General features: G+C 42.7%; 1 protein-coding gene across 1 annotated transcript; it reads left to right on the top strand.

Annotated features, from left to right (window-relative positions):
• Positions 1-58: 58 nt before the first annotated feature.
• Positions 59-26,676, top strand: srpx (sushi-repeat containing protein X-linked; the record flags this gene model as incomplete). The annotated part of the gene is given in 12 exon segments (XM_079518871.1): positions 59-79; positions 82-114; positions 116-182; positions 6,238-6,294; positions 8,001-8,189; positions 11,109-11,285; positions 15,256-15,382; positions 15,811-15,932; positions 17,191-17,370; positions 19,428-19,561; positions 25,166-25,287; positions 25,839-26,676. Coding segments are annotated over 12 exon segments (1,413 nt in total). The 3' UTR covers positions 26,023-26,676.
• Between the last annotated feature and the right edge of the window lie 1,110 nt (positions 26,677-27,786).

Genomic DNA, 27,786 nt, shown 5'->3' with positions numbered 1-27,786 from the left:
GCTACTCTCGTGTTTCTTCTGCAGCAATAGAGGCGGGCCTTTGAGAGTAGCTGTAGGAATGCGTTGGAAGTTTTCCTGCTGAGGCTACTTTCAGATGTTGAGGAGAGCCCCGCGTCTGAATATGGACATCTGGCCGCTGGTGCTCGTGCTTGTCCAGCTTTGCTTCTGCTTAGGGTATGAAGGTAGGATTGACAAACTATAATTAACCATAATACTGAGTCCAGATTCCAGAATAATCAAATAACTAAATTGATAAGTTTTTGATCTGTCCATTTAGAATTTAAATGTGTGTTGGCCAAACTTGCAGTAATACCTATAAGGGCTTCTTTTTATAAACTGGTAAGTGTACATATTTCTTCTTTTGACGTTACACGTTGAAGCTTTATTAGCTCTGTTCCTGGTAACGCACTGGACCAGGGCTAGTTTACCGCTACATTTTGGTGAACCACATTTCTGTTTACGTGGAGGGGGCTGAAAGCGGGGGGAGTGCAGTGTGCATCTGGGGACTGGGGGACGTTCTCTGCACTCTGCAGAAAAACTCCGTCAATAGTATGAATGAAAAACTAATGAGGCCAGGGAGTTTTACACATCAGTCTGACTCTGATCCTTTTTTGTTACACATAAGCCACAGGCAGATAGCCCACGGCCCACTTGTCCAAATTAACGTGAGATAAATAGTAATTTTGAATATCAAGCACAACTCGGATCTGTGTGAATTAAAAAACCTCTTAAGTTTGCCTTACTTGGCAGGGATGGATGCTCATTGCTGAGTAAATATTGGCTACCCTCCTCCAACACTGTTTCTCCCCCTCCTGCTGGCTCACTCTCTCTCTCTCTCTCTCTCTCTCTGTCATGTCTCTCTCTCTCTCTCTCTCTCTCTCTCTCTCACAACATGACAACATTTTCATTTGGTCACGTACCCCTATCTCAAAAGAGTTTGTACTAGGGGGGCCTTAAGAGAAGATTTGTGTAAATTGAATTTTATAAAATTAATTATTAACCTTTTTTGAGTGGTGTAAACCACTCCTACAACTGGCTTTGTTAGTCTGTCTGTCTGTCTGTCTGTCTGTCTGTCTGTCTGTCTGTGCAAAAAAAATGAGCATGGTTGATGCTGATTGGTTGATGCTGATTTCATTACGTCAGACATTACATCAGAACACAGCTGATCAGGCTATATAATACCTTACACCACTCAGTTCACACGGGTGTGATTTTTTCAAAAACAACTGATTTACAAGCTCTGCAACATGTTGTGAGCTATAGTTCTGCAGTTTTTGAATAGCCAAAGTATGAAATATCTAACTATATCTAATTAATGATCATAATACTGTATGAATTTAAGACTATACAGGAAAATGTTCTGAAGGCGGAAAGTAGCCTAATATCCAGCACATGGAAAACATCCACACACAAGTTCTCCAAATGGATTAATTCAAACATAAAAACGGGGACTGTTACCTTTGTTGAAATGCAGCCATTGAAAAGCAGCATGAGGCTGAAATTAGGCCAACTTCAAAGATGGGACAGGGATGAAGTTTGGATATTATGTCTGCAGCAGCAAATTCCAGCTGTGTGTCTGTGCGCACATGTACAAGCATATTCCCTGTAGAGTGGTGGAGCGTGGCTCACTATGGTTGTATGATCATACAGGCTGAAACATGAAAACAAGCCGCTAGGTAGATTTATGCTGACGGGGTAAACACAGCTTGTCAAACTGACTGGTCATTTGTTTGTGTGTGCGTGTGCCTGCGTGTGCGTGTGTGTGTGTGTGAGAGAGAGTGTGAGTGTGAGTGTGTGTGTGCGCGCGCGCAGTATTCACAAGGATTTTATTTTACACCGCTGTTTGTTCAGGGGGTCAATTAGACCATTATCATGTTGTGTGTGTGCATGCCTAAAGAAGTGCAGGGTGGCAGCTGAATAAATTGCTTGAGATCCAAGACCCTGTAATTTGAATATGGTTGTCTGCTTTTTTGGAGACCATAAAGTCAGCTATAGTAGTGCAGGTTTTGTTTTGAAGTAGGTACCTTTTGAACTGGAAACCTTTGGGTTTCAGTTTCTTTACTGCTTGGTTTGTGGACTGCATTCCTGCTTACACTAGTGAAAGACCGGTGATAGTTTCCATGGTTTCTCGTAACGATGTGGGTCTGTGTAGGTCAGTCCAACACCGTCTGTGATGTAACCAGGGGAAATAACTGCCAGTAAGCCCCATATCTCTGGAGAACAGTTTTTCTACAGTATCGTGTCCCTGAGAGAGAGAGAGAGAGAGAGAGAGAGAGAGAGAGAATGGTGGAGAAGTCATGACCACAGTGTATACAGAACAGAAACAGAATGGTAGGCATCAATAAAAAAAAGTGTCTAGAATTATTCATTAATAACATCATCATCATTATGTGTTACAGAAAGAATCATGCAACTTGCCCTGTAATTATGTGATGTTGAGTAGAAGGAGGGAGAAATACCCACTCAGTATTTCCTATGCTGTAAATTACTCATAGTTACAGTATATTCCCCTCATTGTTCAAATCATGACTAGCTTTTTTGTTATGGAAATACTACCTATTACAGGCCCTTTTCACCACCAGAGGTTTGGCGAGTCGGTGGGTTGTCATTCCTGCCTGCCGCATTAACAGTCCGATGTATTTTACTCTCTCAGAGGACACACCTCAGCATGTATTTTACTTTCTCAGAGGACACACCTCAGCACGTTGACAGATTTATCTGAGGTAAAACAATAAATACTGTATGAACTACCGTTTATTCATATAATTAGTTTGGTCTTGGATCTGGCAGAGCTTCGCTGGAAATCACATGAACACATAAAAGTGAAAGGAGGAGATCTCGTCTTGTTTGCATATGCTTTTATATTGGAATATGTTATGACCCATCCCTGCACTTCTGCATATTTCTGCAACGTTACTTGAACAGTTTTTTAAAGTCATCTTTTGTGTGTGAGGGAGAGAGACGCAGAGAGAGAGAGAACTAGATAAAGTGCTCTCTGTGGAAATGGAAATACGGTTCTCCATATTTCTTCTGTGGCTGTAGATTGAGCAGAAACTGAAGTATGTTTCGATGAGATGGAATCTGTTGATTACATTGTTGTTTTGTTTTCAGTGCTATTACTGCTCATGCCCAGGGCAGATGTCCAAAATAATTACTCAGCATTTTTAGATTAAAATGTCACACTGTGCCAACTGCTGTGTGCTTAGTTATCCCAGTCATCCCGTGGGCAGTGAAAATCTGTCACCTTGTTATTGGCTGATCAATGTGCGGGCATATTTGGTTGTAAGCAATGTTGAACTTCAAGGGATGAATATATCACAGTGTCTGCTGTCTGTTTCTCTCACACATGCACGCACGCACGCACGCACGCACGCACGCACGCACGCACGCACGCACGCACGCACGCACACACACACACACACACACACACACACACACACACACACACACACACACACACACACACACACACACACACACACACACACACCTGTAATTAGTTTCCCATATCTTTCCCGTCTGTCTGAGTCTTGAATGCCAGGGATGCAAGGTTTTCCCCTTAGATGGCTAATTCTGATCTGATTGGTTTTGCTCAGTAGCAAACATGCTGTGTAACTCAACTGCTGAAACCTCAACTGTTGTGAGGTGTGTGTGTGCGTGTGCGAAGTGTGCATGCGTGGATTTGTGGCATCTAAGCTAGACATCTTTTTTTGGGTTTCTTTTTTAAGATGACGATGAAGAAGATGAGAAATCAGAATGTTAAACCCTGGAGTTACACCCCAGTGTGTGTGATGTTTGTGACGCTATAGGAGGTGTGGCCATTCGTAGTAGTGGAACACTCCTCTCTTGTACCCATCATGGTTGCTGAACAGAGGACACATTCACACTGGGGTTCATAGCTAACATCCTGGGGCCAACACAAACCCCCTCCCCTTTAACCTGAATCCTTCATAGCCTGGCCCAGCCTGTATGATTTCTTGTCTGTCGGGGCGGGTGCCGGTCGAAAACAGGCGGTGGATCCTATTTAAGCAATATTACACGAGAGGGCGGGCGAATTCCTGCAGCACCGCAGTCCGCAGGCGTGCATTAATGACGTTAAACCACCCCTCGAGTGTAATATTGCAATTATACAACAGTAAGTTACCCTTAAAACTAAGAAAATCGCTGAAAAAACATATTTAGCCAGATGTAGCCACTACGACCACAAATGTCCCAAGAAACTAGCTAGCATAGCCACCGAGTTTGCTGTGCTCTGGGAGAACAGAGCAGCTGTTGTTTTGATTAGCCGTTCAATGATGCTGGTTTGAAGCACGGCTAGATGGCTGTTTCAACCAATCAGATTGCTTCCTCGAAACAACCTGTTGTATCCACTACCATACTTCCGGCCCTGTAGTCTCTCCCGCAACATTGCTTTTCCTCCCCGAAATCACACAATTGGCGACGACCCCTTCTGTGCCTCTAGTCATGCGTCACATTCTGCCCGGCTTTGCACTGTGGTGGGAAATGTAATTATTTACGATTCTGTGCCTATCTGTACACATGACTCAAATGGCACTGAGTCGGCTCTAGTGGCCATCGCAACGCTCCGCACAACAGCTTGCTCGGCGCTGCCTCATGATCATGCCCGTCAGAGATGCTCATGCCTGTCAGAGATGCTCATGCCTGTCAGAGATGCTCATGCCCGTCAGAGATGCTCATGCCTGTCAGAGATGGTGCGCCTCCTTAATTGTAACTGTTTTTTGCTTAACTACTGCAAGTCTTTTCTTACCAAGTGGGCCGAGTGACATAAAAAAAGTCATATGCCTAAAACCTAACCTAACCATAAAATAAACACTGTGATGAGAAGCATTCGAACGCAAGGCACTTTAACGGCAACGCCATGCTGTCTTCTGATTTAGCAGGGGTTCTGGGAGTTATTTCATGCCTCATGTGAGAGGCAGTTCTGTGTTCGTCACAGTTGTGTGTGATTTGGGGGAGGAAAAGCAAGGTTGCGTCTCTTCCCCCATCCCTCATAGCAATTCCCCAAACATTTGGGAGAATTGAATCATCCATCCACAAGCCTCCTGTGTCAGCCTCTCCCTGAAATACCCATCAAAGACTTCAATTGGTTTTTTAGAATTTCAATAATATAGGTTGTTTTGCTGTTATTCTTGCATTAAAAGGAAGTTTGCTGACAAAAGGAAAAAGTGTTACAGCCTACAGGGATGATGTTTTGTAGGCCAACCCAGAAGTTACCTCCGCCATGGGATTCCATTGCAGATTTCCAATGGAATATTTAGCTTTGGGATACATTCTGAAAATAAGCTAGTTTGCAAAACAATGTTTTTGTTCGACAAAATAATCTCTAATCTAATCTCTAATAATAAAAAAAGCCATGTGGATAATCTACTGTATGTTAATAGCATAGAACCTGAAACTCCTGGATTTTCTGCATCAAAAACACTATTGGAAGAAAAGACATTGGAAATGGGACCCATTGCTAATTCACTTCTTTGTTTTGGGACTACAAAGTCATTCCCTGATGAAGGCTTAACCGCCGAAACGTTGGATTCATTTGTCTTACCTGCTACGTTCTAATAAAATATTGGCACTCTGGCTAATGGCGTGTGCGGCCACCCTCTTTGTTTTTTCAAGATTTCCTCTGCAGTTCTCTCCCGTGTGCCGGCACCGCTACAAAGACTTTGGTGTGCGTTAGCATCTTTGTACACTACAAAGTGTAACACTGTTGGCACACAGACAGCAGTGCACATTAAGTATACGGTATGGTTATAACTCGTCAGCAACGGGAGACAGCAGCTTGAAACAGACTTTGAAGTACAGTACTGTCATGTGCATGTTTCAAAAACACCTTTACTCCTAGTTCCAAATGAACACAAGTGTGATCACTGGGAGACCACTGGGTTGAACAAAGTGAATCCTTGTTATGAAACAGATTCATTTTGGCAAGACCAGCTGGAAGGAAAAGCATCCGTTTGAGCTTTATCCTCTGTCTCCAATCTCCATCTTGTCCATGAGATCCTTTAAAGATCACCTCATGCGGTTCATTTTGGACGAAAAGGTCTGCTAATGCTTTGCTCTGCAAGCTCTTATCTTTTTATGTTGTTTTGCAGTACATGCCCTGCAGGACACAGTAAAAACAAGACAACGCTTTCAAACATTTGCTAAACATCTTGAATGCAGCCACGCTCTTATTTTCAGTTAGCTGTTGCTTTTCCCCCCTCTTCTTTTCCCCTATAGGGTCGGGACAGCAAGCCTATGGAGACGATGAAGACTGGTACTCTCGTAGTTATAAAGGTGATATGTTCATTTAGATTTTAACGGACACAGACACTCTTCACACAGACTGAAAACTACATTCACTCTGTTTTTTTCACAAGGCAGGAGCATTTCATTTCATACTTGCAAGTTAAAGTCATCTTCCCCACCCGACCACCCCCCAAGCACATCTTATAGTGTGTACACATTTTAACAATGTACACATGATAATATATAATATAATTGTTGTACAAACTGACTTCTAGCTTTTAATTCTAGGGTCAGCTAGACGTAGAACATTATCCTCCAAGCCAAGCCAAACTCCCATTCTCTTTTGTAAAACTTGACTGTAGTATAAATTATTTTCTCTTACCCAATGGTTGTGGAGCCATTGCCAACACACACATGCAGGGAGAGAGACAGAGAGAGATAGAGAGAGAGCGAGAGAGGAGAAGGCCTGCCACTGTTATGAATACTCATCTCCCTTCCAAATGGAAGTTAGCCTAAGCTCGCGCACGCGTGTGTGTGTGTGTGTGTGTGTGTGTGTGTGTGTGTGTGTGTGTGTGTGTGTGTGTGTGTGTGTGTGTGTGTGTGTGTGTGTGTGTGTGTGTGTGTGTGTGTGTGTGTGTGTGTGTGTGTGTGTGTGTGTGTGTGTGTGTGTGTGTGTGTGTGTGTGTGTGTGTGTGTGTGTGTGTGTGTGTGTGTGTGTGTGTGTGTGTGTGTTTATGTAGGTTCACAGGGTGGATGGGGTAGGGTGAATATGTCCCCCAAGCCAGCAAGAAATGGGCTGCAGATTTGTATTTCCCTGCATGGAATACGAACCTTTGTGGCCCCTCAAACTTGGCATTCCTAAAAAAAAGATTTGTAGAGATCATCCGGCAAAAGTTAAAGGCAAATTCACCAATGATAGATCTTTATCCCTCAATCATATTGTTCTAAAATGGAAATGGATTCAAGGTCAATGACAATGAAGAGTTGGGTGATGCATTAAATCACTAGTGAGAAGTGCCAAGAAGCAGCTGTACTCTCTCACTCTCTCTGTCTCAAGCACGCACGCACGCACGCACACATACACACACACACAGACTTGGAAACAAAAGCTCTCCACGCTTTTCTATCAGATGCTTTCTCAAGAGAGTCAGCCAGAAGCAGATAAGGTAATGACAAATCCACTGTATCAGTCTGTGTGCAGTTGATGGGTGGGTTTTCATATACAGTACATTACTCTTCCTTCTCCTAATATATGTCCTTTTATGTTCTCATAGTCCAAAGGGTAAGTAGTAATTTTGACTGAGGATGCTATATAACTACCTGATTTAGACTGGATAGTCTGCAGATATTGATTTCAGGATTTCAAGAATCAAGGTTCATTTGTCACTACTCATGCAGGTACAAGCAATAAATGGTAAATGGTGCATTTATATAGCGCCTTTATCCAAGGCGCTTTACAGAGATTGTGCATTACATTCAGCCATTCACACACCGATGCCGGTGGAAAGTTTGGAAACCATGCAAGGCACCAACCTGCACATCGGAAGCAATAAAATGCAAGCGTGGTAAATAAAAAAAAAGAAGCTAACATTGGTCAAATTAACTTTAATCCCCGGTGTGTTTGCTTGAGCGTGGAAGCAACATGAAACACACTTAACAAAACAATGCTGCGGTATATTCCTCAGTAGAGAAGCCAACCAAATATTCTATTTCATCTGTTCAGTAACTAACTACAAAGTGTCTCTGTTGTTCAGGGACCCCATGGTGTGCTCCCATTAAGGTGAAGCATGGTGACGTGAGCTGCCGATCTCCCAGAGGAGAGCACCACAAGAACGTGCTGGGAGCGCGGTGCAAGATCCGCTGCAAACGAGGCTACGAGGCGCAGGGCTCCGAGGTGGTGTGCATGGCCAGTAAACACTGGTCTTCTAACTACGCCTGCAGAGGTGAGACCTAATCGTTAATCATCTGATCACACCACCTTCCACATGTACACACGTGCACACAACAACACATGCATGTGCAAAAACACGCGCACGCACGCACACACACACACACACACATGATTTAAACGATTATTTAGTCTGGCATTGAATGTTAAACAGTTTGACTGCTGGACCCGACTTTCCTGTACTAATTGATAAAGACTTTTTTCCCTGCCGAACCCTGACTTTTGGTTTTATTTGACGATTTTGATAACTTTTAAGACATACAAGGTTTTCCGCGGACACTGAGGGATACGTCAATGAGTCCCAATGCAATCCTATGGGCAATGGCGGCGTGCTACGGGTGGGTCTGTTCTCGCTTATTGTTGTTGATCGGGGACTTTAGAATGTATTTCTACACTATTACAAGCGATGGCACTATTTTAACCCATTCTGGGTGGGAACCCCTTTTAGTGTTTTAAGGATTATGTTATACTTTAGCTATTGAAAAATATTTTTGAAGAATCTTTGAATATATATTCTTTCAGAGCGAATGTTTTAAATTCAAATCTTTGCCTCTGGGGGGGTCCCTGGAACTACATATTTTCAGATGGGGCTCGGCGGCCAATTACATATGATTTTGGGGGTCCATGACATGAAACATTGAGCACCACTGATATAGAAACATAGGTAATTCAGAAAACTGTCATGATTCGAAGACATTCTTTAAATTTCGACGTCAGGCCTAAATGGGTTAAGGCGGACTTTGGTGAAACGGACCTACATTCACACTAACCTTTAACCCTTCCAGGTGAAGGTTAGTGGAAAAACCCCCGCAGTGAAGTTATTTGCACGATCAAAAGCCTCCACACGATCGAAAACTCCCTCCCCTGCACCTGTACCCCTCAAAATACATACATCAATAATACGATCTATTAAATCGCATTACCCACACTGCACATAATTTGGCGTTAATATATTCGAACGGGTAAGGACTAGTATACTTAATTTCCCGGGGTGGGGATCTATATATATGTGTCCCTCCTTTAGGGTTCATATGGTCATGTTAAGGGATGAGCTTGGGAAGTTGGGATGGGCACAAAATTGATATTATTATTTTTAGCCAAGGCAGGTAGTCCGCGGACCCCCAAGTGGTCTGCGAAGCATGCCGTGGGGGGGGGTCTGTGTATTCCTCAGACTCACAGACGTCTCTCTCTCTCACATGCACACACGTGCTTGCAGGCTGCATGTACGACGTGTGTGTCACGTGATCGGGCTAGCCAATCACAGTCTGTCGTTCTAAAATGGAATTATATAGGCTAGTAAGTGGTGTAGCAGAATTAGCTGTTGATAACATGATGGCTGTGACCCATTAAATTAGTTACTTGCTTGCCTTCCCGTCATGCATCCGTATCCCAACATGCATTTCACTGCGTGACAGGCGTGTGGTAGGCAATCGAAGTAAGGAAATGGCGGTGCGATGCTAGGAGGTGATTTAGGCAAGAATGAAGTAAATTAAGATAGTGCAAGCAGATATTTGGTGCGTAAAGGACCACTTCACCACTTCTCAACCCATCTTCATATAATAGGTCCTCACTAATAATCATGAAAAAATGGCGCAATCTTTTTCTACTCGGTCTGTGTCTCATAGGAGGGCTGTGGGCAGTTCAGAAACCGTCCTCCAGTGACATCATTGATGGGAATCCAAGCTAATAGAAACTGCAGGCTTTCTAGTCCTGAAAAGTTGCAATGCGAAAATGGAAGCCATCGTTCTCACGATAATGAGACACAGACTGAGTAGAAAAAAATCATCATTCATCATGATTATTAGTGAGGACCTATTATATGAAGATAGGTTGAAAAGTGGTGAAGTGGTCCTATAATTGTCAGCAGCGTACATTGAGGCCAGAGCACAGGGCAATGTTGTGTGCCGAGCGCCGTCTGGTTTAGAGATGACTCCGTTAGTTTCAGAATTGATTTTAAAGCCCTAAATGGCCAGGCTCCTAGCTATGTCTCCGACATGCTGAAACCCTATAAGCCCTATAACCCTAGGGGCAGCGGTGGCCGAACGGTTTGCGGAGCGGTCTTGTTATCGGAAGGTCGCCAGTTCGAATCCCCGGACCGGCACGTTAAAATTACCACCGCTGAAGTGCCCTTGAGCAAGGCATTGAACCCCTACCATGAAATGTTCTATGAGCAGGGTCTGGCTGTAAACAAGCATCTCGAGCTTAGTCCATTCACCCTGGGTAAACAAAGAACTTTGCCTGTGCGCCCACTAAGGTCCTCAGACAAGGCCCTCCTGGAGACCCCTACAGCTCAGCTTGTCACTAAGGGCGGCAGGGCCTTTGTAACCAGGGCCCCCCACCCTACCTACTGACCTAAGATCAGTGCAAAATCAGTATCCACGTTTAAATCTCTCCTGAAAACCCACCTTTATGTTAAAGCCTTTTCTTAACTGTCATTTTATTGTATTATTATGTATGTTTTGTATTTCTATGCCTGCTATTGCATGGATTGATCTTTTGTTGTTTTCTTTTGATGTAAAGTACTTTGTGACTTTGTCTAGAAATGTGGTATATACATAAATTCATTATCATTATAAGCCAGCAGCAGTTTTGTGCAGTACTACGGAAGTGACAGACAGACAGACATCTCTAGAATAAATTGTTAGATAAAGTTAAAGTAGTCACTGTAACACATTAACCCATTTTGGGCGGGAACCCCTTTTGGTGTTTTAAACATTATGTTATAATTTAGCTATTGAAAAATAGCAGATCTACAAGCTCATAGCGCGCCACCGAGTGGCGCGCTACGAGCTTGTAGGTCTGCTATTTTTGAAAAATCGTGAAAATATTTATTTCAGAAAACTGGAGGATTTAGAATTTTGAGGTCAGGCCTAAATGGGTTAAATCAAAAAGTGTGTGTGCTCTCCCACCACAGAGGTCCGATGTCCGAAGCTGAACATGCCCGTTAATGGGGGCTACAAGTGTTCGGATGGCTCCTACTTCAACTCCCGCTGCGAGTACCTCTGCGCTGCGGGGTACACTCTGAAGGGGCAGAAGACCACCGTCTGCCAGCACAACAAGATGTGGAGTGCTGGAGACAGTACCTGCTTTGGTAAGTCTGACTCTGGGGGGTTTCACATACTGTAGGTCGTGGTGTGTATTTGTATGATGTGTGTGTGCTTCTGTGACCTGGCCTGAAATAGACATGGAGCAAAAAAGAAGAAAAAACAAAATCAATTCGTATGATTATTTTTGCCAGATTAAACACTTTCATAGCGCATAGTTGAAAGCGCATGGTCAAAAACTGATTAAACGTTGCTTTTCGTTGAACAATACGGAAGATACCGCCGGTACTTATACCCGCCCTAGCAGAATTGTAACATCCATGGCCCTGGGGGTGAGCACTTTATATTTGTAATCTGAACAATTGTCTAGCCGTAAGCCGTAAGGACTGTAAATGGAGAATGTGCGTGGCTACCATGAGCGTTGCGAGTTTGTAGATTTTTGGTTTATGCTGGGGACCTGGGGTTCAAGTGGTTTATAGTCAGAGTATCCTTATCTCTTTATACTTTATTGCATGCGTCAAGTTGCACAAGCATAAGCACCACCGAAATCAGATCTGCCTCTCCATCTCCCTCTCCCTCCATGTTACAAAACATTGTGTTTAATCGCCTGGTAGAGACACTCTATAGATATGATCAATTAAACTTAACATATCAAAAACCAACAGCCATTAAGTCATCAATAATGTTTATAGAACACATTGTAGTGAATTCTAAGTCGTTTAGAGACAGTTGGAACTTGGCACGGAGCCATCGTTTGGCAAAGTGCGGATGAAACGAATGGTGTCCGTAGCCTACTTGGAATTCACTCTGACGTGTTCTATAAACATCATTGATGAATTAATGGCTTTTTTTTTCTCAACAATGTATTTATTGATTTTCCTTTTTCAAAAAAACAACAACAGCACTACTCCTCTTCAGCTCCATCCATTAAATGTGACAAATTATTGTTCTTAATATATCTTATAAAACGGCCCCACACCTCCTGAAACATTTCTTGTTTGTCCTTAAGAATGTATGTAATGCCCAGGCGGTGGCGTAACCGTCTGGGCACCCGACTGGTAATCCAGTCGCAGTGTGCCGCGGGTTCGACTCCCGAGCCCGACACGGCCTTTACTGCATGTCTTCCCCCATCTCTCTCCCGTTTCCTGTCAGCCTACTGTCTGTCCCTTCAAAAAACCAATAAAAGGCGTAAGCCGCAAAAAAAATATATCTTTAAGAATGTATGTAATCTTTTCCAAAGGTAAACATAAAGACAATTCCCTGAACCACTGTGTAATACTTGGTTTGTCTGGCCTCTTCCAGGTCAATGCTATCACTCTCTTAGCTTGTAAAAGACATCTATAAACATTTGTTCATTACGCTTTATCTTGTGTCCCTCTGGATATAGACCGAGCAGGAAGAACTTTGGTTCTGGTACAATATTTATTGACAAAATCTTTCCTGCCTGACCTTCCCCCAAAACTCAATTTTGGACAGGACCATAGACAGTGGAACAATGTGAATTAATGGCTTTAAGTATAAATATAAGTTTCAGTGTTTCAGTGATCATATCTATAGAAAAGTGTCTCTTACCATGTGAATATATCAGGCCATTGTGTTGTGTTGGATCATGTCCAGAAGCCAAGGAAAACATTCCAATCGGACTCTAGCTTGTTTCATTTTCTAAAGTAGTGTTCCTTGTGGCAACAAGGATCTGGCAAGCCATGACGCCTACTTTTAAATTAGTAGTATTTAAAGCATCTGCGTTTGAAAACACACTGTTTATTCCGGTTGGGAGAACTCTGAACTTTACCCCGGCTCCACCCCCCAGCTATATTGACGCCCCTGATGACACAAGTCTGTGTGAATGTATACTGACCTTAATACACTGATAGATGCAGCTAAAACAGTGGTTCTCAACCTGTGGGACGGGACCCCCAGGGGGGATTTTGGGGGTTCCCAGATGTTTAGCTTAATAATGTGCAACATTGTTTTCTCACCCAACAGTAAACACTGTAATTGAAGACCTTAATCTCAAATTAATTCAATTACCTTCAAATTCAATATTAAAATATTACTACGTCAAAAGTGATCAATCGACCAATTATGCTATAAAATAAAATGACTAACATTGACCAAATTGTGAAATATTTCTTGAGAAAGAGGAAAACATTTTCAAAATAGCATTTTCACAATATTTCTCTATGGAAAGGAGTTAAACAGCAAGTAATGCCTCAACAACTACCAGTGCTTGTCAGTTCCAAAAAAATTGAGAACCAGTGAGTTCATATTAATAATAATAATAATAATGTGTGTGTTAGATTTGTGCGTGTCAAGCACGAGCATAATACTGTTGACTCTACTGTTCTACACACGCATGTGTGCACAGCTACGACTACAACCCCAGCACTGTTACTGAGCCGGAAGAATTTCGCCTGCAGGCAACTAAACTAAATGATATCTCAGAACTGTTGTTTGTCTGAATTCTAACTGACATAAGAGGAGATAAATGGCTGGGCTGTGCACCATGGAAACCGGCTGTGTAAACGATTTATATACGACCTTTAACCCATTTTGGGCGGGAAGTGGGAACCCCTTTTGGTGTTAGCATTATGTTATGCTTTAGCTATTGAAAAATAGCAGATCTACAAGCTCATAGCGCGCTACCGAGTGGCGCGCTACGAGCTTGTAGGTCTGCTATTTTTGAAAAATGACTGACGACTGACATAGAAACATAGCTTTTTCAGAAAACTGTCAGGATGTAGAAGACATTTTTAGAATCTGATCTCAGGTCAAAATGGGTTAAAAGCGGGGTCGGTGTCCACATAGCATGGTCAGAGTTTATAGAGAGAGTCTCTCGAGCCTATTGGATGAGGGCCTGCCGCAAAGATAATTCCTCATACCTCGCTAAATAATTAGCTCGGTAATCGTACAAGACAAATGTATGCACGCATGGTTGATTTTCCGTCACCATGGAACTGATAAATGATGACTCGCTTTCAGCCTTTGTTTTATATCCTGAAAAACGCAGGCGGAGCCTCAAAACGAGCAGTATTTTCTGGGAACGTGTAATGACTGTCTTTATGTCTTTATCACATGCATGGCTTAACAGTCTATACACTATACAGCCTTGATAAAGGTTAGTAATCACAGGGTAATTAAGACAATTAAGTGCACTGGTGTAGTCCCATAGAGCTCTGACCCTGTCGGATCCCTCAACTTCTACTGTAGCGACACAGAATATTGTTTTTGAGTGGTGCAACCCACTCCTATAGACAGCTATGTGTGGGTGGCTGTGTCCCTGGGTCTTAGTCCCTAGCTGTGTCCGAGCACGAAAATAGCGTTATAGCGTTTGTTCACCACCAAGTGTCACTGTTGCACAGCCTAACACACAGACACACACAGGCCAGGGAGGAGGGCTTGTACAGTACAGTACAGTACAGTACAGTACAGTACAGTACAGTACCACTCACTTCAGACAGACCCGTTTGTCTGATTTTGTTGTGTCATTGACTCCCATTAATTAATTGTCTTTTTAGAGACCATTTGAAGGTTATACGTCAGTTTAGTGTCAAAAGTAGTCGCTGTATTTTTCCATTAAAAATGTCTTTCTTGTCTGCCCACTCTTTCTTCTTTTTCTCCTTCTGAAATGTTCACTCTGAAGCGATATTGCCCTTTGCCCCTGTTAAGTGTTGACCTGATGCCATATGTAGTCCTGAAGAAAGCAAGGATGTTACAGAGACACTGGAGATGGAGTCACTTGGAGGGGGGAGGGAGGGAAGAGGGGTGAAAAAAAAATCCTGGGAACTGCACTTGTGTCCTATGTATGCATAGAAATGCTGTTATTGTACTGCTTTTTCCAAATAAAATAAATATTATTAAAAAAAAAAAATGTCTTTCTAATTATATTATATTTATAATTAGATTTTTCCAAACATCTCTGTTGACCTTTCTTTCATCAAATTATTTTCATCCTACTATCAACCCCGTCATATCTATTCTATTCCCCTCTCTATTTCTCTCTTTATCTCTCTGCAGATGGGGACTCTCCAGTGATCAAGTGCCCCAACGTGAAGGATAAGTGGGCAGAGCCAGGAAAGCTAACAGCGAGGGTGACTTGGGACACCCCAGAGGGCATGGACACAGCAGATGGAATCCTCACAGAGTCAGTCAGATAATCCACCCCCATTTTGACCTGGGAACGATTCTACAAATGTCTTCTAAATCCTGACAGTTTTCTGAAAAACCCATGTTTCTATGTCAGTCGTTCTCAAACATTACCCCCATCTGAAAATATGTTGTTCCAGGGACCCTCCCAGTAGCAAAGATTTGAGTTAAAAACTTTGGTTCTGAAAGAATATATATATTCAACGATTTGCGACACATTTTCACGATTTTTCAAAAATAGCAGTGCCGACCTACGAGCTTATAGATCTGCTATTTTTCAACAGCTAAAGCATAACATAATGCTTAAAACACCAAAAGGGGTTCCCGCCCAAAATGGGTTAACCTCCAACCCCCCACACTCTACCCAAGTTGTTCCCATTTCTCATTTCACTTCATTCAGACTAATTAATTTTTTTCCCCCAACAGTGTGATTCTGAAAGGGAAGCCCTCCAAGTCAGACTTCCTGGAGGGGCTTCATAAGATGTCCTACACTGTCTTTGATCGTGCGGCGAACAAAGCATCCTGCCGCTTTGATTTCCGAGTACGAGGTAAAGCTCTTAAATCCCTGCAGCATCACAGAGTCACAGAGGTCTATATATATATATATATATATATATATATATATAGGTTCAAGGTTGTCAAGGTTGTTGTTTATTTGTCTCCCTTGGGAGAAATTTGTCTTGGAGACAGAGTCACAGCTGCATACAAATAACATATATATACGGTATATATATGTGTAGACCAAGGGAAACTTCCTTAGAAGAGGAAGGGCCCGCACACTTCATTGCTTTATTTGCACGACGCGCATGCAAAGCACCTGACGAAGCCTACACAGCGAAACACGCCGTGCAAATAAAGCAATGAAGCAAATATTATCTTGTCCTGAGGGTCTCTGGACTAGTGTGCGCCTGTGCGGTCCCTTCCTCTTCTAAGGAAGTTCCCTTGGTCTACATTTCATTTCATGCCTTGCCTACCAGCACCTCCCCCACTTGGATGCGCACGAAAAGCTAGAATCTTTGCTGGAGAATACCTTTCATTCAGTGAAGTTACCCATGGTTTCAATCGTGGATGTCTTTGCATGCATTTTTATAGAATAGCCGTAACGGATGGTTGCAAAATGCACTACTGTTCTGTGGCATTTAAGATAAGATTTCGTTATTTTAATATTTTTTCATACTTAATGTTATTGTTGAATTATGTTTTTCTGATGCTTGCTTGGTCTCATAGATTGAAATGTGCTCAGTTTGGGCTTTATTGTGTTCTCTTAATTTCTGTCCAGTCATTTAGTCAATTACAAAAAACATTCAAACTTCCTCCACCTGCTTTACGCGCTAAAAAGCATCTGGCTTGTAGTAGAGGAGGCTGAACAAACAGCCAAAAAAGGACACGCACATCTATATACCTATATAGGCTGGGTGCTGGATCCAAATAAAGTCACAAATGAAGAAATGAAAAGAATCATTTTATGCTCCCAATTATATCTTTACTGAAGTGGTAACGTTTCGGGCCGCAGCCCTTCCTCAGACGTTACCAGTTCGAAGTTACCACTTCAGTAAAGATATAATTGGGAGCATAAAATGGTGTGCGGATTTTTTCCATTTCTTCACGTGTCTACACTTTCCCAAACAGTAGCAGTCTGTGACAAAGGTGGTCGAGAATTGGGGAATTGACATGACGACTAAATTGGGAGCAAAAAAAACGAAAACTAGCTATTTATGTCTTTGTGCGATATAAATGATTGACGTGGCATTTCCTGCTCCCTGCTGTTTCCGTGTGTCACATGTGAGTCACTCTGTCCTGTTGCAGTGCGTCGATGTAGCCCCCTTTTCGCGCCGGACAATGGCTACATGAAGTGTGACAGTGACGGGGACAACTACGGCGCCACGTGTGAGTTCAAGTGCACGGGCGGCTTCGACATCGCGGGAAGCGCTGCCAGGGTGTGCCAGTCTGCCCTCACTTGGTCCGGCATCGAAACCACTTGTACACGTATGTATTATCGACCTGTATGCATGCACGCAAGAACACACACACACACATACACTCGGTTAACCCATTTTGGGCGGGAACCCAAACCTTTTCATGTCAAGGACCCCCAAATTGACTCTAATTAGCCCGCGGACCCCCATTTGAAAAGATATGCCAGGGACCCCATAAGAGAAGATTTATATGGCTCTAGCAGTGATTTTCAACCCTTTTTATTTCAAGGGCCCCCAGTTTCACATGCATTAGTCTATGGACCCCCCTTTAATAGAATTTCTATCTCTGGGACCCCCAATTTATATTGTAAAATCAATGCTAATTTAACTCTGAGAGTGTACAAATGGAACCAAATGGACCCGAACGGGTCCATTTGGTTCCATTTGTACGCTTTCAGAGTTACAGACCCACAAGGGCCCATTTGGTTCCAAATTATCATTTAGCTTATGGGTCCCCCCTGGAACTCCCTCAAGTACCCCTGGGGGTCCCCGGAACCCACTTTGGGAACCACTGTTTTAAAAATTATGTTATAATTTACAGTAGATATTGAAAAATAGCAGATCTACAAGCTCATAGCGAGACCTACGAGCTTGTAGGTCTGCTATTTTTTTTAAATCGTGAAAATGTGGCACAAATCTTTTAATAATCTTTCAGAGTGAACGTCCCTGGAACAACACATTTTCAGATGGGGGTCGGCGGCCAAATACATATATTTTTGGCGGTTCTTGACCTGAAACTGTTTGAGAACGACTGTTTGTAGAATCATCCTCAGGTCTAAATGGGTTAAATTTACACCCTTTACCTACACATGCTGAAGTGGTTACAATTGAGTGGTTCAGTGGATGTGAAAATGGGATCTGTTTCTTTTGTCATAGCACGCTGTCTATCTGTCTATCGATTAGAAACATCCACTTCATCAATCAATACCGGCCACCCATTCATCGACTAGCTTCCTCTATGACAGTGGTTCCCAAAGTGGGGTCCGGGGACCCCCAGGGGTACTTGAGGGAGTTCCAGGGGGGACCCATAAGCTAAATGATAATTTGGAACCAAATGGGCCCTTATGGGTCTGTAAATCTAAGAGCGTACAAATGGAACCAAATGGACCCTAACGGGTCCATTTGGTTCCATTTGTACGCTCTCAGAGTTAAATTAGCATTGATTTTACAATATAAATTGGGGGTCCCAGAGATAGAAATTCTATTAAAGGGGGGTCCATAGACTAATGCATGTCAAACTGGGGGCCCTTGAAATTAAACGGGTTGAAAATCACTGCTAGAGCCATATAAATCTTCTCTTATGGGGGTCCCTGGCATATCTTTTCAAATGGGGGTCCGCGGGCTAATTAGAATCAATTTGGGGGTCCATGACATGAAAAGGTTTGGGAACCACTGCTCTATGACAGGTGTATTACTATTACTATACTGTAAGTGGTTTGCTGTTTGCGGCTTATGACAGTCTTTTGCTGCTCATATCATTATCTCTGCTGTCCGGGAGGAAACCTCATAACTCCAGAATGTTCATTTTTCAGGAAATGAAAAATATACGTTTTTAAGGAAATGAATAAAACCTTATATATTTTTTAAACGATGCAATACTGCCTCATCAAAGTTGGTGTTGTGACTAGCAGACAGTTTGAGTTATGTCCAATGGAGTTAAGAGGTTTCGTCCAATGCGTTTTTTTACTACTTTCCATTGGTTCAATACATTTCGAAACAACACACAGACGTAAAGGGTGTTCAATAGCACTGATTTATGGAATAAAATCAAAAACCTCAAAAATGGAGTTATGAGGTTTCCTCCGGACAGCAACGGTTATGTAATAACCCCTCAGCAAATACTGACCTCAAAGAGTATTATGGTTGGCTGGACGGTTGGACCCCACACTCTATGGGCCTCAGAGTGAGGCCTTTGAGGGGGCTCCAGGGGGTCCTCACTCAGCAAAATGTGATAATATTGCATCAAAAGACTACTAGACCTGGATTGTGGGCGAGATTTTTTTTCACACTACGTCTGAAACGGCCTTAACCTTGTCATGTTGTCATGTTCCGTATGTGTTTTCACAGCGATGAACATCAATGTGGGCGTGCGGACAGCTGCGGCGCTGCTGGACCAGTTCTATGAGAAACGCCGGCTTCTCATTATCTCCGCCCCCACTGCTGCCAATCACTATTACCGCTTCCAGATGACCAACCTGCAGGTGAGGAGGGGGGGGGGGGGGGGGGGGGGGGGGTGAGAGTTGCATGTGGGAAGGTGGTAAGACTAGGAAGTAGGAAGATTCCAGATGGCTCAGAATTGGATTTGCATTAGATAATGGCCATTAGGCATCATACAATTAACACAATCGAGGGAATGTGTTAAGCAATAATAACTGACGTGAAGAGGGGGGGGGGGCGACAACCCCCTTAGGCGTGAAGTGACAATGAGAGTTGTTTTTATAAAACGCTCACCAAATATGGCAACGTGAAAACCGTGAAACCCAATTAAATGAGTTTTTAATAACAATGTAATTTCGACTCCCCCAATTGCCTGTACAAACAAGGCTGTTGCTATGTAACATTTACCGTATTGTACATTTAGAATTTTCATCAGTCTTTGTTAGGGACGGAAAATTCTGATAACAAGCTTATTGAGTACCCGTTATTAATAAGCTTTGGGATTATCAAGCCTGTTATCGAGCATAGCAGCCCATGACATCATGTTTAAACAATCAAGACAAGAGGGGATCAAGAAATAAATAATCACCCACGCTCTGGCACAAACATGTCTAAAAGTGTATTGATACCTGCCAACCAGCGTAGCCCGAGTAAACAACACTACGCTTTTAAAGTCACTGTCTGTACAGTACACATATTAACCATGCAGTTAACAGTTCCTTTAATATTATTGTATTGGTAAAAAAGGTCAATTGCCTTCCGTCTGTTAGAAAAGTACTGTAGTTGAAGGCCCTAGTAAAATATACTGGTTCCGTTCAGAATTTATTGTCTCCCGTCTTTCCACAAAATAATAGAAAATGCTCTATAGTGGGTGATGGAAATAAAATTCCGGCGACCCCAAGGATCAATTTGTTGGAAAGATGGCGAGAAAGGCCATCTAATGGATCAAAATAAATGATATCTATTCTGTAATGCTAATTAGAAAGGACTGTAAATATATATATATACCTTCAATAACCCAGCAGGGAGACCAAATACCGTGCTGTATTTACCTTACAAATGAGTGGATAGCCCTTTAAATCTTGAATGACAGCTGCACGGTACCATAAAAAATAGAAGGATACCTTAAAAACGAATTGGAGACAGACGAAATAAAGTTCTGAGGAAGTTTAAGGTTTTAACTGTAATTTTTAGTAGGTAATAAAGTCAATTTACATAGAGAATGTGCTACATGGTTCAGATAATAATAATAATAGTACAATACATCACTATAATTTAGAGTATTCAATTGTTCCAATATGGATCCGAACTGAACCTGAACTCCTCTTCACAGTATGTTCCTGGCTTATACTGCATCGGACGTCAGTTGTTGATAAAATGTTCATTGGCTTGAGATAGTTCATTTCCGCAATATCCCACGGTGGCGCTGGTTGTCGAGCACTCATTGGACCAGCACATGGATGATGAGACTGGTATCGTGACATCTTCCTTGGTTCCGTCATTGAGGGCCATAGACCGGGAAAGCACAGAGGCTGGCGTTGCTATGGCAACCTGAAGATAACATTCTTTCCCTGCTAGCTGTGAACTCTTTCGACAGAGAGAAATACTCCTATCTACTTTCTCACTAGGCACCAAGGTCAAATACATGTCTCAAATCAAAATAGGCCTCTCATTATGGCAAGTTTACTTGCCTGGGGACAGACAGTATGGAGACCGAATAAGGAGTCAACAAGATATATGATATTAAATCTGAATGTGGCCTCAGGAAATCCATAATATAAGTATGATAAAATAATATAAAGGATAATATAGGGCTGAGATGATTAGGCACGTGGATGGTGACATGACATAAATAGGATAAGGAGAACAACCCGGAGTAAACAGGCAGTAGGCTAAGAGTAAAATGATGATAAAAGGGCAAGATGACCAAATATGACCTATATGGAACACGGTCTGGGCCCAGGTTCTATATGTGTTGAGCAACAGAATATGATGGAATGGCCAACTTGACATGACGTGTAAACAACATGTCAGAATTTATCTATATGTCAGAATGTATCTATCAGTGGGCTCGATAAGAACCCGGGCTCGATAAGCCTGATCGATAAGGTGAGCGTTATCAACACAAATTAACAAGCTCCATCCCTAGTCTTTGTGCAGCTCTGCCTCTCGTCCTTTGCTGTTTCTGATACCTTTGATGTAGCCTGGAACTCACCTATGCTTTCTATGGCATAGGCAGCTCCCGGCAGGATCCGCCGGCAGAAACTGTGCGCAGCTGCTGGACATGAGACTAATTACTTAGAGCGACAGAGAGAGGAGTGTGTGTGTGTACGGGTGTGCGTGTGTGCGTCAATTTAACAAAGGTACAGACGATCAGAAATCAGCAGAGAGTGATCGACGTTTGCGCTACTCTATGCCAATTTGAAGTGGACTCGGACCCAGACTTTTTTTTCTCCCTGGAAATAAAAACGTCTGGGTTTCCGAGGCTACCTTTGATGCTAACACCATAACAGTTTTTGCATGTCTTCCTGTAATGGTTGACCAGTTAAGCCTCCACAGAGATCAAACTTCACTTTCACCATTTTTTTGGTGAATTTCCCTCTTGACAGCCTAACGTTTTTTCTTTAGCTGCAGAGTGATACTGTACAACAGTAAAAAGTATTCATATCCATGGTATGTGATTATTATCCCGCACCTATCAATCAAACCGATTATGTGATATACAACACTACGTGGGTTATTGGGTTAATTAGAAGGACGCATAAACAAATGGATTTTCTATTGACTGGGACTCTAGTGTCGCAGTACCTGATGAACAGAAAATGGCACAGCAATGAATTCACACTGTATGTCTGATAAAGCTGTTTTATTTTGACTTGGGCCTGGATATATTTCCTTGCGTGTCAAAAGCCATTACATGGCTGTCAGCTTTACAAGGCTTGACCTTTGGTGATGCACAGCCCAACTTTAAATTGCTCTCAGCGTGTGAGGCAGCTGGAAACTTTCTTTCTCGCTATAGGAATAATATGCAATCTGGAAGGCAGCCATAGAAACATCTAACTTGTACATCTTGATCAAATGACCCCAGGAATAACGTGTAGCGGTTTTGTGAGTTTAATCCATTGAGACCTGGAACGCATCCATGTCACGTTAGCGTTTAACCACATTAACCATTAACCCATTTTGGGGCGGGAACCCCTTTTGGTGTTTTAAACATTGTTATAATTTAGCTATTGAAAAATAGCAGATCTACAAGCTCATAGCGCGCCACCGAGTGGCGCGCTATGAACTTGTAGGTCTGCTATTTTTGAAAAATCGTTAAAATGTGCCTCAAATCTTTCCGAAAATTGTCATGATTTAGAAAACTTTTTTTTTTAAATTTCGACGTCAGGCCTGAATGGGTTAATCTGTAGGAGTAGTAGCAAAATGTGTGTTTTGAAGAAAATGCAACATGGCGGAAACGGGGAAATGTAATCTGGCACAAGTGGCTGGGCCCCATATGGAGTGAGAATCCAAGGAAACAAGGGAAATATGATCTTATTGTACACGCTATGGTTCAGGAGTTATTGGCCAAAACCTTAAGTGGGCTGTTGTAGCACCACCATGGGGCCGATGTGAAAGAAGGGGTGGAGGTTCTTTCTTGGCCTACTGTGAGTGAGTTTCACAGCAATTGGGAGCTGCATTTGTGGCATTTTGTGTAAAAAGGAGCCAGATGACAGGTAAATACCATAGGAAGCACCATAGATGATAGGTAAATACCATAGGAAGCATCATAGATGATAGGTAAATGCCATAGGAAGCATCATAGATGATAGGTAAATGCCATAGGAAGCATCATAGATGATAGGTAAATACCATAGGAAGCACCATAGATGATAGGTAAATACCATAGGAAGCACCATAGATGATAGGTAAATGCCATAGGAAGCACCATAGATGATAGGTAAATACCATAGGAAGCACCATAGATGATAGGTAAATGCCATAGGAAGCACCATAGATGATAGGTAAATGCCATAGGAAACACCATAGATGATAGGTAAATACCATAGGAAGCACCATAGATGATAGGTAAAGGCCATAGGAAGCACCATAGATGATAGGTAAATGCCATAGGAAGCATCATAGATGATAGGTAAATACCATAGGAAGCACCATAGATGATAGGTAAATACCATAGGAAGCACTATAGATGATAGGTAAATACCATAGGAAGCACCATAGATGATAGGTAAATACCATAGGAAGCACCATAGATGATAGGTAAATGCCATAGGAAGCACCATAGATGATAGGTAAATACCATAGATGATAGGTAAATGCCATAGGAAGCACCATAGATGATAGGTAAATGCCATAGGAAACACCATAGATGATAGGTAAATACCATAGGAAGCACCATAGATGATAGGTAAATGCCATAGGAAGCACCATAGATGATAGGTAAATGCCATAGGAAGCATCATAGATGATAGGTAAATACCATAGGAAACACCATAGATGATAGGTAAATACCATAGGAAGCACCATAGATGATAGGTAAATGCCATAGGAAGCACCATAGATGATAGGTAAATGCCATAGGAAGCATCATAGATGATAGGTAAATGCCATAGGAAGCACCATAGATGACCGAAGCACCATAGGAACTTAGGAAGCGCCATAGATGAGGGGATGGGCCCCTACTGGGCGGGGCTTCTGGCAGGGATTCTTTCTTTTTACGTGAGTTGGGCGTTGTCATATTCTTAGGCGCGATTCATACTCCTATTTTAGAGCCGAATAAAAGTCGGTTCGGCTCTGTAGAGCCTACAATGTGACGTCATTTGAGGTTCGGGGGGCGGGGACCGTCCTAAAGTCGGCTCTTCGGTGCTACTGAAAATCTCTGACGAGCCGAAATCATTTGGCACTACAGCGCCGAAACAGCGGTGAAATAGGAGTATGAATCGGCCCTAACGCAGCCTGAAAACCCATTCTGGCCACCTGCTCAGTAGCATGACTGGCTAGTTATTAGAATCTGAATCCACACCTCCCGGGTTCAAATCATGCTTACGCCACTATTTTTGTGCCAACAGCAAACAACTTTTTTGTGCTGATAAAGTAACGTTTTAAACCGTGGCGACGGGGTAAATGGTGCATTTATATAGCGCCTTTATCCAAGGCGCTTTACATAGATTGTGCATTACATTCACCCATTCACACACCGATTGCGGCGGAAGCCATGCAAGGTACCAGCCAGCACATCGGGAGCAATTTGGGGTTCAGTGTCTTGCCCAAGGACACTTCGACATGTAGCCAGGAGGAGCCGGGATTCGAACCACCGACCCATGGATCATTGGATGACCTGCTCTACCTCTTGAGCCACAGTCGCCATATGCATGGCCGGTTAAGACTGAGGTTAGGGTTTGGGGTTAGGGTTTGTAATGTCCGACATACGGTACATGCGTTCACCCGTGGCTTTGTGCGGTGCCACTCAATTACTGGGTTGGATGCAAAGGGCCAACCTGTGTTATGTCTGGCAGACGCCGTTGAGGGTTGATTTCACCCGCCTGCCGCAGATGACGGGGAAGCGCCAAAGGAAGCAGCACATTACATTAACATTTAACACACAGGATTTCTGTCTGACTGTGGTCTCTCTGTGGTGTTTACAGCACGCCCAGTGTGGTCTGGACCTGAGGCATGTGACAGTGATTGAGCTGGTTGGGACTTATCCAGCTCAGATTGGCCGCATTCGACACAGGCTTCTTACCCCAGGCCTGGCTCTGCAACTCAGGTACAAACGCGCACACACACACACACACACACACACACACACACACACACACACACACACATTGAACACCCTTTACGTCTGTGTGTTGTTTCGAAAATATTGAACCAATGGAAAGTAGTTAAAAGTGCTTTGGACAAAACCTCTTAACTCCATTGGACCCTCAAAATGTCTGCTAAAGAAACTAACTCCACCACCTCTCCCCCTCTCATGGAAGTAATTGACAATATATAAAGTTACAACACCAACTTTGATGAGGCTGTATTGCTTTGTTTTAAACATATACGGTTTTCTTCATTTCCTGAAAAATGTATATTTGTCATTAAAATGAGTACCACAGACGAATAACAGTCTAAGTCCACACTATTGATCCATAATATATAAATGATAGGTTCAGGACAACAAGGCCTTTTCGTGGAGGGGTCAGTCTGAAATTTGGACTTAGACTGTTTTTCGTCTGTGGTACTCCTGAAAAATGAACATTTTGGAGTTATGAGGTTTCCTCCCGACAGCAGGGATATAATAATAATACGACAACATCACTGTATATTCAGGTTACTACTCCAGATTCCACAACGATCTTACCACATGGTGCTGGTGGACAAACAGGGCATCGACAAGCAGCGCTACGCGTTCCCCATCACGTCTGCCGAAATCTTTACCACCATCGACACGTTCGGTGTCCGCAAGGATGAGATGGTCCTGCAGCAGGAGGCAGCGCTGAACTGTCAATCATAGACCCTCATCTGTCAGCTTGTCCAATCTCATGCGACCCCCCAACCTCCCCCCCCCCCCCCCGTCCCGAGGCTTGCTATTCTTTCACAGGACACAGTATCCTTTCAAATCTCCTGTCGCGGTCACTAAGAGCCTTTGGATCAAACACGCTCTAAATCACTTACACTTTTGTATACAGTTAGCAGTGAGTGCAGTGGATGTACTGTAGTGTGTGTGTGTGTGTGTGTGTGTGTGTGTGTGTGTGTGTGTGTGTGTGTGTGTGTGTGTGTGTGTGTGTGTGTGTGTGTGTGTGTGTGTGTGTGTGTGTGTGCGCGTGCGTGCGTCTGTCATAAAAGGTCATAAAAAATGGGTCATACATTGCAATAATCATATTGATTCTCATGTCTTGTCTGTTTGTGTTTTTAATTTTGTTGTTGTAATTATTATTATTATTATTTCTACAGCAGAAACATGTTTTTCTATTTTGTATAATAAATACATTATTTTGGGGTATGAAAGTGGAGACTTCACCTGTCAAATATTTATGGCTCCCCTTTTCTACTATTTCGACATTCTTTGCAGTGTTTTTGTATAGTGTGAGACAGTGATGCTAGTCTGACAGACAGTCCACCTCTCTCTCTATGTCTGAAGTCATGTGACACTCATTAAAAGCATCTCTCACAACTATCATGAAGGGTATCTTGTCATCTTTGAAGTATAAGCAGGTGTTCCTAATATATGTAAACAACATGACATCAGCGTATGACTGACATTTGTTCCTTAGAATGGCTTAGGGTTGAGTACAGCAACTTGCAATGGGCCTGGTCTACAAGAATCGCAAGAAATCAACGATCACACAACACCAGAGGGACTTCCAAAACCACATTCAACCCAGAGGCGGCTCATCGCTCCTATGCCACTAAAATGTGGAACGCCCTACCAACAGCCGTTAAGAAATGTGAATCCCTAGCCTCCTTCAAAACCGCTCTCAAAGAGCACTTTAATACGGGCGGCTGCCATTTTAAACTGGCCCCTGTAAAAAATCCATTAGTTACTTTCCACCACTGCCTATAGAGCGTCGCAGTCCCGCCTCCTACCCTGGACCAGGAAATGAAACCCAATGCATTTTTCCCATAGACATTTCTTAAAGTATTTATTTAAAGACGGTTACGCCGCGGACAAAGACAACTCGAGTCGTGACAACTCATGACAACACAAACAATATTTTGGACCAAACAAATAATTAGAAAGAAGAAAAAAACGGCAGGTTACAACACTTTTTTTGTTGTTTTTCTGCTTTGTAATTATTTGTTTGGTCCAAAATATTGTTTGTGTTGTCATGAGTTGTCACGACTCGAGTTGGCTTTGTCCGCGGCGTAACCGTCTTTAAATAAATACTTTAAGAAAATGCATTGGGTTTCATTTCCTGGTCCAGGGTAGGAGGCGGGACTGCGACGCTCTATATCCCACTGCTCTGTAAAAGAATGACTCTTGAAGCCCAATGATTTTCATTCTCTAACATTAACACCTGTCTGCAGTGGTGGACAGTAATCGAGTACATTTATTTGAGTTCTACATTTGAGTAGGCCTAAATACTCAAGGTATTTGTAGGCCTATTTATGGACACTTATGATAATCACATTTTAAAGTAAAATATTGTACTTCGGGACCTGAATGGAAACAAGACTGCAAGGAGCTTTTTGGTGCTATCGACTATTACTAGTGTTAGTACTTACTTTTGCTAATACTAGTTAGTAGTACTAGTAGGCTATCTATACTGTGACTCAA

The sequence above is a fragment of the Electrona antarctica genome (genome assembly GCF_951216825.1).
Source record: "Electrona antarctica genome assembly, chromosome: 13".
NCBI lineage: Eukaryota > Metazoa > Chordata > Actinopteri > Myctophiformes > Myctophidae > Electrona > Electrona antarctica.
The sequence above is the reverse complement of the archived record's forward strand: the minus strand, read 5'-3'. Positions and strand labels throughout refer to the sequence as shown.